Genomic DNA, 14,785 nt, shown 5'->3' with positions numbered 1-14,785 from the left:
GAGTGTGATGGAATACTCTCCACTTACCTGGATGGGTGCAGCTCCAACAACACTCAAGAAGCTCGACACCATCCAGGACAAAGCAGTCCGCTTGATTGGCACCCCATCCACCACCTTCAACATTCACTCCCTTCACCGACGCACAGTGGCAGTATTATGTACCATATACAAGATACACTGCAGCAACTCACCAAGGCTCCTTCAACAGCACCTTCCAAACCCGCGACCTCTACCACCTAGAAAGACAAGGGTAGGAGATGCATGGGAACACCACCTGCAAGTTCCCCTCCAAGCCACACACCATCCTAACTTGGAACTATTCCGCCGTTCCTTCACTGTCGCTGGGTCAAAGTCCTGGAACTCCCTCCCTAACAACACTGTGTGTGTACCTACACTGAAGGACTGCAATAGTTCAAGGAGGCAGCTCATCACCATCTTCTCAAGGGCAATTTGGGATGGGCAATAAATGCTGGCCTAGCCAGCGAAGCTCATTTCCCACGAAGGAATAAAAAAATCCAGGGGTGAGAGGGGAACGGGACTTAGTGTGAGTTAAGAGATAGGTAGCAGAGTTTCGGATGACCTCAAGTTCACGGAGAACAGAATGTGGGAGACTAGCCAGGAGTGCGTTGGAATAGTCAAGTCTAGAGGTAACAAAGGCACGAATGAGGTTTTCAGCAGCAGACGAGCTGAGACAAGCAACATCAAGTGATGTTACGGAGGTGGAAATAAGCAGTCTTAGTGATTGCACGAATGAGGTTGGGCATACGAATATCCGAATTAGGAGCAGGAGAAGGCCATTCGGCCCCTCGAGCCTGCACCGCCATTCAATAAGATCATGGCTTATCTGATTGTAACCTCAACTCCACATTCCTGCCTACCCCAATATCCTTTCACCCTCTTGCTTATCAAGAATCTATCGACCTTTGCCTTAAAAATATTCAAAGACTCTGCTTCCACCGCCTTTTGAGGAAGAGAATACCAAAGACTCAAGACCCTCTAAGAGAAAAAAATTCTCCTCATCTCGGTCTTAAATGGGTGACCCCCTTATTTGTAATCAGTGACCCCGAGTTCTACATTTTCCCACAAAAGGAAACATACTTTCCACATCCACTGTAAAGATCCCTCAAATCTTATATGTTTCAATCAAGTTGCCTCTTACTCTTCTAAACTCCAGCAGATACAAGCCTAGCCTGTCCAACCTTCCTTTCTTTTTTTTTTAAAGAGATACAGCACTGAAACAGGCCCTTTGGCCCACCGACTCTGTGCCGACCAACAACCACCCATTTATACTAACCCTACAGTAATTCCATATTCCCTACCACCCACTTACACTAGGGGCAATTTACAATGGCCAATTTATCTATCACCTGCAAGTCTTTGGCTGTGGGAGGAAACCGGAGCTGGGCCGGCACAGTGGCGCAGTGGTTAGCACCGCAGCCTCACAGCTCCAGGGACCCGGGTTCGATTCCTGGTACTGCCTGTGTGGAGTTTGCAAGTTCTCCCTGTGTCTGCGTGGGTTTTCTCCGGGTGCTCCGGTTTCCTCCCACAAGCCAAAAGACTTGCAGGTTGATAGGTAAATTGGCCATTATAAATTGTCACTAGTATAGGTAGGTGGTAGGGAAATATAGGAACAGGTGGGGATGTTTGGTAGGAATATGGGATTAGTGTAGGATTAGTATAAATGGGTGGCTGATGTTCGGCACAGACTCGGTGGGCCGAAGGGCCTGTTTCAGTGCTGTATCTCTAATCTAATCACCCAGCGAAAACCCACGTGGTCACAGGGAGAACTTGCAAACTCCACACAGGCAGTACCCAGAATTGAACCCGGGTCCCTGGAGCTGTGAGGCTGAGGTGCTAACCACTGTGCCGCCATCATAAGACAACTTGCCCATTCCAGGTATTAGTCTGGTTAACCTTTGCCGAACTGCTTCCAATGCATTTACATCCTTCCTTAAATAATGAGACCAATACTTTAAGTACTCCAGATGTGGTCTCACCAATGCCCTGTATAGTTGAAGCATAACCTCCCTACTTTTGCATTGAATTCCCCTCTCAATAAATAGGGGACTAGTAATCCAGAGCCTAGACTAATGCTCTGGGGTCATGGGCTCGAATCCCACCACAGCAGATGGTAAAGAACAAAGAACAGTACAACACAGGAACAGACCATTCGGCCCTCCAAGCCTGCGCCGATCATGACGCCTGTCTGAACTAAAACCTTCTGCACTTCCAGGGACGGTATCCCTCTATTCCCTTCCTATTCATGTATTTGTCAAGATGCCTCTTAAACGTCGCTATCGTATCTGCTTCCACCACCTTCCCCGGCAGCAAGTTCCAGGCACTCACCACCCTCTGTGTAAAAAACTTGCCTCGCACATCCCCTCTAAACTTTTCCCCTCTCACCTTAAACCTATGTCCCCTAGTAACTGACTCTTCCACCCTGGGAAAAAGCTTCTGACTATCCACTCTGTCCATGCCACTCATAACTTTGTAAACCTCTATCATGTCGCCCCTCCACCTCCGTCGTTCCAGTGAAAACAATCCGAACTTATCCAACCTCTCCTCATAGCTAATACCCTCCAGACCAGGCAACATTCTGGTAAACCTCTTCTGTACTCTCGCCAAAGCCTCCACATCCTTCTGGTAGTGTGGCAACCAGAATTGTACGTAAAAATTTGAATTTAATTCATAAATCTGGAACTGAAAGCTAGTCTCAGTAATGGTGCCACGAAAACATCGATTGTCATAAAAACCCATCTGGTTCACGAATGTCCTTTAGGGAAGGAATCTGCCATTCTTACCTGGTCTGGCCTACATGTGATTCCAGACCCACAGCAATGTGGCTGACTCTTAACTGTCCTCTGAAATGGTTGAGCAAGCCACTCAACTCAAGGGCAATTAGGGATGGGCAAGAAATGCTGGCCTTGCCATGACGCCCGCATCCCAAGAAAGAATAAAACAAACGATAACATTCTATTAGCGTTCCTAATTACTTGCATACTAGCCTTTTGTGATTCATGCAATAGGACACCCAGATCTCTCTGCAATCTCTCAGCATTTAGATAACATGCTTCTTTTTTATTCTTCCCGCCAAAGTGGATAATTTCACATTTCCCCACATTATACTCCATTTGCCAGATCTTTGCCCACTCACTTAACCAAATGTGACACCAAGTTTGCGAACAGACTGGCTTAATCTCAGACTCCATTCAAAAATCAAGATACTATAATATACAACAACGAACACCACTGCAGGAAACCTTAAACTAAGAATTACTTAAAGCATAATGTCTTCTGAGAGTTAACTTACCGAAAGGACCATCATCAGTGCAGTGACTATGGGTTAGTTTGAACAGACTGTGCGAGTTGGTGCAGGTCACCCAGTGGAGTGAATGGATAGTAGGTTGGCATAGACTGATAACCAGTGCAGTGACTGGGGATTGGGCAGGAATAATATAAGCTAGTTGAAACAAATTATGGAACTACAGCACAGAAACTGGTCCATGTCAGTCTTTATGCTCCACACAAGTCTCCTCCTACTTTACTTCAATTTTCCTCATATGTTAATCTAGCTTTCCATTAAATACAGTATACTAAATTGAAAGTAGTACAAGTAAATCGCTGCTTCACCTGAAAGGAGTGCTTGGGGCCTTGGACGGTGAGGAGAGAGGAGGTAAATTGCACCTCCTGCGATTGCGTGGGAAGGGGACGAGGTGTTGGGGGTAATGGAGGAGTGGACCAGGGTGGCGCGGAGGGAACGATCCCTTCGGATTTGGTGATGGCATCACGCTGGAGGTGGCGGAAATGGCGGAGGATGATCCTTTGGATGTGGAGGCTGGTGGGGTGGAAAGTGAGGACAAGGGGAACCCTGTCGCTATTCTGGAAGGTAGGGGAAGGGGTGATGGCAGAAGTGCGGGAAACGGGCCGGACTCGGTTGAGGGCCCTGTCAACCACGAGGGGGGGGTATCCTCGGTTGAAGAAAAAGGAAGACATATCAGAAGCGCTGTTATGGAAGGCTGCATCATCAGAGCAGATGCGTTGGCGATGGAGAAATTGGGAGAATGGAATGGAGTCCTTACAGCAAGTAGGGTGTGAGGAAGTGTATTCGAGGTAGCTGTGGGAGTCGGTGGGCGTACAATGCATATTAGTGGACAGTCTATCCCCAGAGATGGAGACAGAGAAGTCAAGGAAGGGAAAGGAAATGTCGAAGATGAACCATGTAAAGGTGAGAGAAGGGTGGAAATTGGAAGCAAAGCTGATTAAGTTTTCTAGTTTGGTTTCAATTCCTGCATCCCTGACACTAACTAGTCTCCTCTGATATTTGGGACACTGCCAATAACATTACTTGAAATAAACAGGCAAAGAAATGTGAAAAACTCACCAGGTTTCACAGGTTCCTGTTGCCGTGGTAGCCCGAGAGAGATGGAACCCACAGTGTTTTTCACAGCTTCTTGGCTGTAAGCCACTTGACTGTGAGAGGGTAGGTATGTGCCAGAAGTTACCTGAAATGGAGAAGGGAAAATTATTCTGTTCAAACATTCATATTTGCCTCATCTGTCAGAACTGTGCTGAAATTGTTTTGACTATTCTTTGGAGGAATCTTAATTGCAATGAGCAATCAAGTTTGTCAAACTTAAGTCGCCCCTCCAATTTTAGTGAACTGACCCAGTGATCACACAAGTTGACTATTCTATTCATCACAATTATCCACTCAATCACATTGTTCAGTGAAAGTTCATAGAAGAGAAGGAAAGGCAACATTTGGTGTAGATTTCAGAGTCTGAATTTCTGAACATTGGGCATTGTACTAGTACTAATCAGAGTTTCAAACAATGCATTTAGCTGAGGGAGAGTCAAAATCTGTGACAGTTTGTAAACTTTAAAGTGCATTGATTCAGTGCTTCTGCTTTCATTCCTGTGTGTGACCGAGCCAGGTGACAGTGGCATTCATGTGCTTTGCCTCTTGCTGCTTATCTCTGCACACCACATCACAAAACAACTTTGGGATTGGTTTCATCCTTGATAAAGAGCACTTTCTGACCTGAGATAGGCTGACACACACCCACGACTGGCAGAGGCTATTAATATGCAAGTAGTGAATCACCTTCAACAAATAGCATCACGCTGGGATTAACATATCTTCCTGTAGAAAAACCATTTACCCTTCAAAGTAGGTTCAACAAGTTTACCACACAGCGACCTCATGACAATCCACTTAGAGCTTCTTTAGTGGGATGGCCTGTTAGTACTTACCCGTTTCACTGTGATACACAAAGCACAAACAAAAACACAAAATGCATTTATAGAAATCAAAGGAAATAATTGGAGGATCCATACCTGTAACCGACTCTGGCAGATTGCTGCTCCCATGTACTGCTGTAATCAACGTAAACACATTCACACGTGGCTGCAGACTGCCACTCATTAACCCATATATTGTTGCAATTTAATTAAAATATTTTCTTTAAAACACTAAATGCCTGGCAGCTAATAACATCAACAGTTAAGTTATTAGAAAGTTATCACGATACATCATAATTCAACAGGCTCACTGCAAAATGTGGGATCGGGGCAAACATCCTCCAGGGAGCTCATGGCATTCTCTCAACAACATTAGCAAACTGACTCATGTATTTAGTGTCAGGGAACAATAGCAACATTTAACCTTTTCAGATACTGTGGCTCAAAGAACATGAGCCACAACACTCTACTCAGATTCAGCTAGTAATCCAGATCTTGGAGCAGACATTCCAAGTAGTCCACAAGTGTAGATCCATAACCCATGGCAGCTTTCACATGTAAGTGGATGGCACTGACCCTTGCATCACTGCTCCAACATCAGAAGACTGGCTCTATGTCTCTCTATTGCACTAACCTGCAGAATGAAAGACAGCTAAACTCAATCTCAAACTATCAGCCTGATTCTGCACTAAAAACTAACAATTCTTTGTGAAAATGATGGTACTGCAATGAATCATGTGCGACAGAATAAGATGGCACTTACTAAAACTTAAACTCCACTGAGGCAGTTATGAAGTGGTTGAATTGACCAAAATGCCTGTCAGTACATTCATCGCAACTGCTGGTAAAGTGCAGGGTGCTGCACTCTGCAAAGCCTCATACAGAACAGCTCTCTCCTACTCCACCTTATTACAACCTATGCTGAAAACGAACAGAATCCACTCCAACTTTACCCTGCTGGTTTAGCAATCCAGACGCTCAGTTCAGAAACCCTGTGGTGACTCAGACTCCTGGAGCAACTCAATGCTTTAACCTACCAGTCACAATTACAATGAGTCATCAGTTTCTGGCGGTCTCACAAGGGAGATTTATCTCACGATTCAGCCAGCCAAACATACACGACAGGAGGTCAAAGTTGTGCAGACGTCTGAGTCTAGCTCATACCTGCAGGAAAGGGCAGTGGCACGAGGATAGAGAACTTCTGGAAATACAGGGGAACCTAGATGCCCTTAATGAAATACACAGTCACTTGTGATCCCATGAGATATGGCACATCAGACAATTTTTAACCAAAGAACAACAGAACAAAAGTGATTGGACAAAAAAATCATTCGACTTCCAAACATTTAACAGATTTATTAAAGATGAATAACAGTTGAAAAACTAGTAAAGAGGGAGCTGTTCCCCTCAAACAGCAGGAGGCGTAGCCATGTTTCAACAGTTGGGGTAGGCACCCAATGTAGATAAACTCACGCTACAAACACACGTACACATGCACCAAGGAAAGCCACAAACAGAGGCCTGGAGGTCTGGGAAGAGAATGGCATGTAAGCAAAAATGTCAACTAGGGTTAGGAACTAACCGCACAGGGCCCTCAGGGCATCTGGACTCAGTCATGATTGCCATTTTGGATGGAATGATCTTGATTACTAAGCCATCTGGTAATCTCCAACCGTGTCCAGAGACTGGGATTATGGCAATTCAGTGGAATGACCAGACCATACCAGAGAACAGATGTTTAAATTTCACAGTTCTAAGAACCTGCCAGGTACAGTTCAACAAAACACTACAGAAATCACTGCCTCGATTGTTTTAGATATATACCTTACTGAGGGTGTCTCAACTGGATCAATCTACAAGTGAAACTGTGCTGCATGGGATTCCTCCTTACCTGTGAAATGGAGCACCCCATGTTGAATGATGGCTTCTCAGTAGAAAGTGGTGGTTTTGTTGAAGGGATGAGAGGAGGAGGGGAGGGAATGTTGGACGGTCTAGTTGGTCGCGTAATCACTAACTTCCCTCCGTCAGATGTGGCTTGCATCATTTGATGCGGAGCAGGCTGAAGAACTGCAAGGCAAGATGACAAGGACAGTTGGTCAAATGCACTTCTGTAACTACATCTGGGCAACCACCGTCTTCGTAAATTAAAGATGATGTCCTTACAACTTTGAGACACAAAATCTAAATGAATCGACTTATTCTGCTGTGCTTACTTCCAACTACTTTTCTGAGTATCTCTTGCTACTTTTTTCATCCTGTTTCTGCCTGAACTCTGGTACCAAACCAACTCTGGAATCTATGATGCATGTAAATAATTTTTTAAAAATTCTTTTATAGGATATGGGCATCGTTGGCAAAGCCAGCATTTGTTGCCCATCCATAATTGCCCTTGAACTGAGTGGCTTACTAGGTCATTTCAGAAGGCAGTTAAGAGTCAACCACATTGCTGTGGGTCTGGAGTCAAAAGTAGGCCAGACCAGGTAAGGACAATAGATTTCCTTCCCTAAAGGGCATTAGTGAAACAGATGTTTTTTTTTTTACAACACTCAAGCTTTTAATTCCAGATTTTTATTAATTAATTGAAGCTGACCTGGTGAGATTTGAAACCACCTCCCCAGGACATTTGCCTGGGCCTCTGGATTACGAGTACAGTGACATTACCATTACACCACTGTCGCGCCTTGCATTCACAGAACACCATTCACGACTTTGCTTGATCCTAAACACTTCACAGACACTGCAGTACATTTGAAGGATAGTCGCTGCTTTATGGGAAACAAAGCAGCCAATTTAGGCACAGCAAGGTCTCTCAAACAGCAATGTGATAACGACCAGATAATTCTTTTTAGTGATGTTGCTTGAAGTATGTAGACGGTAGCTAGTGCACTGGCAAGAACTCCCCTGCTCTTCTTCAAATAGTGCCGTGGGATCTTTTATATCCAACTAAGAGGGAAGACATGATTGTGATTTAAAATCTCATTTAAAGATGCCACCTTCAACAGTGCAGCGTTCCCTCAGTGCTGCATTGGGAGTGCAGGCCTATATTATGTGGTCAAGTCTCTGGAGTGGGACTTTAAGCAAAGAACTCTAACTTGGAGACCACTGAGCCATGGTGAACATTGTAGAGAACATATGCACACCTTGAGAAAGCTAGTAGCATTGTTTAACACACCACTAGTACAGGCTGTGTACTCGCGATTATTAAAAGGATGAGTCATGAAGTAGATGTGAATTTCGCTTATACAAAGCCAACATATCGTATAAAGTACTCTCTCATTAACTGTAGTACCTAAAGAGGTGAGGTGAAGTGAGAGTGACTGCCCTTGACATCAAGACAGCATTTGACCGCGTATGGCATCAAGGAGCCACAGCAAAACTGGAGTCAATGGGAATCAGGGGGAAAACTCTGCTGGTTGGAGTCATACCTAGCACACAGAAAGATGTTTGTGTTGGAGGTCAATCATCTCAGCTCCAGGACATCACTGCAGGAGTTCCTCAGGGTAGTGTCCTAGGCCCAACCATCTTCAGCTGCTTCATCAATGACCTTCCTTCAATCATAAGGTCAGAAGTGGGGATGTTCGCTGATGATTGCACAATGTTCAGCACCATTCGCAACTCCTCAGATACTGAAGCAGTCTGTGTAGAAATGCAGCAAGACCTGGACAATATCCAGGCATGGGCTGATAATTGGCAAGTAATATTTGCAAGATACAAGTGCCAGGCAAAAACTATTTCAAACAAGAGAGAATCTAACCATCTCCCCATGACATTCAATGACATTACGATCGCTGAATCCCCCACTATCAACATCCTGGGGGGAGGCGACCATTGACCAGAAACTGAACTGGAGTAGCCATATAAATACTGTGGCTACAAGTGCAGGTCAGAGGCTAGGAATCTTGTGGCGACTAACTCACCTCCTCAATCACAGAAACATAGAAAATAGGAGTAGGCCATTCAGCCTTTGGGCCTGCTCTGCCATTCATAGAACATAGAACAGTACAGGCCCTTCGACCCACGATGTTGTGCCGACCCTTTAACCTACTCTAAGATCAAACTACCTACATACCCTTCATTCCACTATCATCCATGTACCTATTCAAGAGTCGCTTAAATGTCCCGAATGTATCTGCTTCTACTACCACCGCTGGCAGCGCATTCCACGCACCCACCAGGGTGGTCGAACCAGGGCCTTATAGAGCTGCAGCATAACCTCGCGGCTCTTAAACTCAATCCCCCTGTTAATGAAAGCCAACACCCCATATGCTTTCTTAACAACCCTATCAACTTGGATGGCAGCTTTGAGCGATCTATGGACGTGGACCCCAAGATCCCTCTGTCCCTCCACACTGCCAAGAATCCTGTCTTTAAGCCTGTATTCTGCATTCAAATTCGACCTTCCAAAATGAATCACTTCACACTTTTCCAGATTGAACTCCATCTGCCACTTCTCAGCCCAGCTCTGCATCCTGTCAATGTCCCGTTGCAACCTACAACAGCCTTCCACACTATCCACAACTCCAGCAACCTTTGTGTCATCGGCAAACTTACTAACCCAGCCTTCCACTTCCTCATCCAAGTCATTTAGAAAAATCACAAAGAGCAGAGGTCCCAGAACAGATCCCTGCGGAACACCACTGGTCACTGAGCTCCATGCTGAATACTTTCCATCTACTACCACCCTCTGTCTTGTATAGGCCAGCCAATTCTGTATCCAGACAGCCACATTTCCCTGTATCCCATGCCTCCTTACTTTCTGAATGAGGCTACCATGGGGAACCTTATCAAATGCCTTGCTAAAATCCATATACACCACATCCACTGCCCTTCCTTCATCAATGTGTTTTGTCACATCCTCAAAGAATTCAATAAGGCTTGTGAGGCATGACCTGCCCCTCACAAAGCCATGCTGACTATCTCTAATCAAACTATGCTTTTTCATAAATCCTGTCTCTCAGAATCCTCTCCAATAATTTGCCCACCACTGACGCAAGACTGACTGGTCTGTAATTCCCAGGGTTATCCCTATTCCCTTTCTTGAACAAGGGAATAACATTTGCCACCCTCCAATCATCTGGTACTACTCCAGTGGACAGTGAGGACGCAAAGATCATCGCCAAAGGCGCGGCAATCTCTTCCCTCGCTTCCCGTAATAACCTTGGGCATATCCCGGCTGGCCCCGGGGACTTACCTATCCTCATGTCTTTCAAAATTCCAGCACATCCTCCTTCTTATCAACCTGTTCGAGCATATCAGCCTGTTTCACGCTGTCCTCACAAACGACAAGGTCCCTCTCACTAGTGAATACTGAAGCAAAGAATTCATTAAGGACCTCCCCTACCTCCTCCGACTCCAGGCACAAGTTTCCTCCACTATCCCCGATCGGCCCTACCCTCACTCTGCCCATCCTCTTGTTCCTCACCTAAGTGTAGAGCGCCTTGGGATTTTCCTTAATCCTACCCGCCAAGACTTTTTCATGTCCCCTTCTAGCTCTCCTAAGTCCATTCTTCAGTTCCTTCCTGGCTACCTTGTAACCCTCTAGAGCCCTGTCTGATCCTTGCTTCCTCAACCTTAAGTAAGCTTCCTTCTTCCTCTTGACTAGCTGTTCCACATTTCTTGTCATCCAAGGTTCCTTCACCCTACCATCTCTTCCTTGCCTCATCGGGAGATGAGGAGAAACTTCTTCACCCAGAGAGTGGTGAGCCTGTGGAATTCGCTACCACAGAAAGCAGTTGAGGCCAAAACATTGAATGTTTTCAAGAAGGAGTTAGATATAGCTCTTGGGTCTAAAGGGATCAAAAAGTATGGAGCGAAGGCCGGAACAGGCTACTGAGTTGGATGATCAGCCATGATCATAATGAATGGCGGAGCCGGCTCGAAGGGCCAAATGGTCTACTCCTGCTCCTATTTTCTATGTTTCTATGATCATGGCTGATCATCCAACTCAGTAACCTGTTCCCGCTTTCCCCCCATATCCTTTGATCCCTTTAGACCCAAGAGCTATATCTAACTCCTTCTTGAAAACATACAATGTTTTGGCCGCAACTGCTTTCTGTGGTAGCGAATTCCACAGACTCACTACTCTCTGGGTGAAGAAATTTCTCCTCATCTCAGTCCTGAAAGGTTTACCTCGTATCCTTCGACTATGATCCCTGGTTCTGGACTCCCCCACCATCAGGAACATCCTTCCTGCATCTACCCTGTCAAGTCCTGTTAGAATTTTATAGGTTTCTATGAGATCCCCCCTCACTCTTCTGAACTCCAGCAAATATAATCCCAACTGACTCAATCTCTCCTCATATGTCAGTCCCACCATCCCAGGAATCAGTCTGGTAAACCTTCACTGCACTCCCTCTATAGCAAGAACATCCTTCCTCAGATAAGGAGACCAAAACTGCACACAATATTCCAGGTGTGGCCTCACCAAGGCCCTGTATAATTGCAGCAAGGCATCCCTGCTCCTGTACTCGAATCCTCTCGCTATGAAGGCCAACATACCATTTGCCTTTTTTACCACCTGTTGCACCTGCATGCTTACCTTCAGCGACTGGTGTAAGAGAACACCCAGGTCTCGTTGCATATTCCCCTCTCTCAGTTTATAGCCGTTCAGATAATAATTTGCCTTCCTGTTTTTGCTACCGATGTGGTAGCCACATTATACTGCATCTGCCATCTCACTCAACCTGTCCAAATCACCCTGAAGCCTCTCTGCATCCTCCTCACTACTCACCCTCCCACCCAGTTTTGTGTCATCTGCAAATTTGGAGATATTACATTTAGTTTCCTCATCTAAATCATTAATATATATTGTGAATAGCTGGGGTCCTAGCACCGATCCCTGTGGTACCCCACTAGTCACTGCCTGCCATTCGGAAAAAGACCTGTTCATTCCTACTCTTTGTTTACTGTCTGCCAACCAATTTTCTATCCATCGCAATACACTACCCCCAATCCAATGTGCTTTAATTTTGCACGCTAATCTCTTAGGTGGGACTTTGTCGAAAGCCTTCTGAAAGTCCAAATAAACCACATCCACTGGCTCCCCTTCATCGACTATACTAGTTACATCCTCGAAGAATTCTGGTAGATTTGTCAAGCATGCTCTCTCTTTTGTAAATCCATACTGACTCTATCCGATTCTACCACTGTTCTCCAACTGCTCTGCTATAAAATCTTTGATAATGGACTCCAGAATTTTCCCCACTACCGACGTCAGGCTGACTGGTCTATAATTCCCAGTTTTCTCTCTACCTCCCTTTTTAAATAGTGTGGTACATTAGCTACCCTCCAATCTCTGGGAACTCCCCAAAGCCTGTCCACCATTTACAAGGCACAAGTCAGCAGAGTGATGGAATACTCTCCACTTGCCTGGATGGGTGCAGCTCCAACAACACTCAAGAAGCTCGACACCATCCAGGACAAAGCATCCTGCTTGACTAGAACCCCATCCACCACCTTCAACATTCATTCCCTCCACTACCGACACACAGTGGCAGCAGTGTGTATCCTCTACAAGCTAAAGTCTGGCTACCCGACCCAAACCCGACTACTTGTGTCGGGTTTGGGTCGGGTCTACATTCCGAGTCCAGCATTTAGGTCGTGTTGGGTTGGACTGTGCTGCCTCTGGGAACTCGAGGGATCAGGCTCACCCATGATTCCTCACAACTCAATCTGCAGGAATGACCTGCTGCCGGAATGGATGAACAGGATCACAAGTATCACCATTTGGACAAGTTAGAGCACAATAACATGTCTGATATCATTAAATTTATTGTGATATTCCTGTTGGGTCGGGTGCGAAAAACAATTCAAGGACTGGGGCCCGGGTCGGGCCTCAATTTTATACCCGAGCAGGCCTTTAGTACAAGATACACTGCAGTAACACACTACACCAAGACTCCTTAGACAGCACCTTCCAAACCCGTGACCTCTAACACACAGAAGGGCAAGGGCAGCAGATGCATGGGAACACCACCACCTGCAAGTTCCCCTCCAAGCCACAACCATCCTGACTTGGAACTCTATCGGGCGGCACAGTGCGCAGTGGTTAGCACCGCAGCCTCACAGCTCCAGGGACCCGGGTTCGATTCCAGGTACTGCCTGTGTGGAGTTTGCAAGTTCTCCCTGTGTCTGCGTGGGTTTTCTCCGGGTGCTCCGGTTTCCTCCCACAAGCCAAAAGACTTGCAGGTTGATAGGTAAATTGGCCATTATAAATTGTCACTAGTGTAGGTAGGTGGTAGGGAAATATAGGGACAGGTGGGGATGTTTGGTAGCAATATGGGATTAGTGTAGGATTAGTATAAATGGGTGGTTGATGTTCGGCACAGACTCGGTGGGCCGAAGGGCCTGTTTCAGTGCTGTATCTCTAATCTAATCGCCGTTCCTTCACTGTCGCTGGGTCAAAATCCTGGAACTCCCTTCCTAACAGCACTGTGGGTGTACCTACCCCACGTGAACTGCAGCGATTCAAGAAGGCAGCTCACCACCACCTTCTCAAGGGCATTAGTGATGGGCAATAAATGCTGTCCTAGCCAGCGATGCCCACATCCCATGAACAAACAAAAAAAAAAAACCATAATAGATAGTCGCAGAAATAGCCTCTTGGCCCCTGGAGTCTGCTCTGCCATTCAATAAGATCATGGCAGATCCTCCACCTTAGCTCCATCTTCCTGCAATATCCTCATTCCCCTTGATAATCTTAGTGTTCAAAAATCTGTCTTTCACTGACTTGAATATACTTAATGACTGAACATTCACAACTCTCAGCGATAGAGAATTCCAATGGTTCACAACCTCTGAGTGAAGAAATTTCTCATCATAGTTCCAAATGTCTGACATCCTATTCTGAGACTACGACCTCTTGTTCTAGACACCCCAGTGAGGGGAACCATACTCCTAGCGTCTATGGCTGTGTTGCTTTTTTTTTGGACCGGCGCAGTCACAATGGGTCAAGTGGCCTCCTTCTGTGCGGTAACCTTCCTCTGATTCTACCCTGTCAAGCCCCTGAAGAATTTGATATGTTTCAATGAGATCGCCTCCAGGGAACAAAGGCCTGGTCGACTCAATCTCTCCTCAAAGGATCATTCCAGTAATCAATATAGTGGCAGTGGCGTAGTGGTATTGTCACTGGACCAGTAAGCCAGAGACCCAGGGTATTGCTCTGGGGACATGGGTTCAAATCCCACCACGGAAGAAGGTGCAATTTGAATTCAGTTAAGAAAATCTGGAATTAAATGCTAGTCTAATGATGGTCATAAAACCATTGACAATTGTTGTAAAAACCCATCTGGTTCACTAATCTGCTGTCCTTACCTGGTCTGGCCAACACCCACAGCAATGTAGTGATTCTTAATGCCCTCGGAGATGGCCTATTGTATCAAACTGCTGGAAAGTCAATAAGGAATGAAACTGGATGGACCACCCGGAAACATACGAATTAAGAGCAGAAGTAGGCCATTAAGTCCCTCTAGCCTGCTCCGCCATTCAATGAGATCATGGCTGATCTGTTTGTGTCTCGAATTCCACATTCCCATCTACCCCTGAT

General features: G+C 45.8%; 1 protein-coding gene across 17 annotated transcripts in view; it reads right to left on the bottom strand.

Moving 5' to 3' along the window:
- The window catches only part of ncor1 (nuclear receptor corepressor 1), a 489,622-nt gene that overhangs the window by 148,533 nt on the left and 326,304 nt on the right, over positions 1 to 14,785 (bottom strand). For 13 of the 17 annotated variants that reach the window (XM_068010846.1, XM_068010851.1, XM_068010848.1 and 10 more), the window contains 3 exons: positions 7,133 to 7,308; positions 5,338 to 5,376; positions 4,382 to 4,502 (listed from right to left, as the gene is read on the bottom strand). In XM_068010846.1, coding sequence (XP_067866947.1) covers positions 4,382 to 4,502; positions 5,338 to 5,376; positions 7,133 to 7,308 — 336 coding nt within the window. The remainder of the gene's footprint in view (positions 1 to 4,381; positions 4,503 to 5,337; positions 5,377 to 7,132; positions 7,309 to 14,785) is intronic. The other 4 variants (XM_068010852.1, XM_068010864.1, XM_068010859.1 and 1 more) reach the window with 1 other exon arrangement.

This window comes from Heterodontus francisci, chromosome 30 (genome assembly GCF_036365525.1).
Source record: "Heterodontus francisci isolate sHetFra1 chromosome 30, sHetFra1.hap1, whole genome shotgun sequence".
Classification (NCBI taxonomy): Eukaryota; Metazoa; Chordata; class Chondrichthyes; order Heterodontiformes; family Heterodontidae; genus Heterodontus; species Heterodontus francisci.
This window is presented reverse-complemented; position numbering and strand designations above follow the sequence as displayed.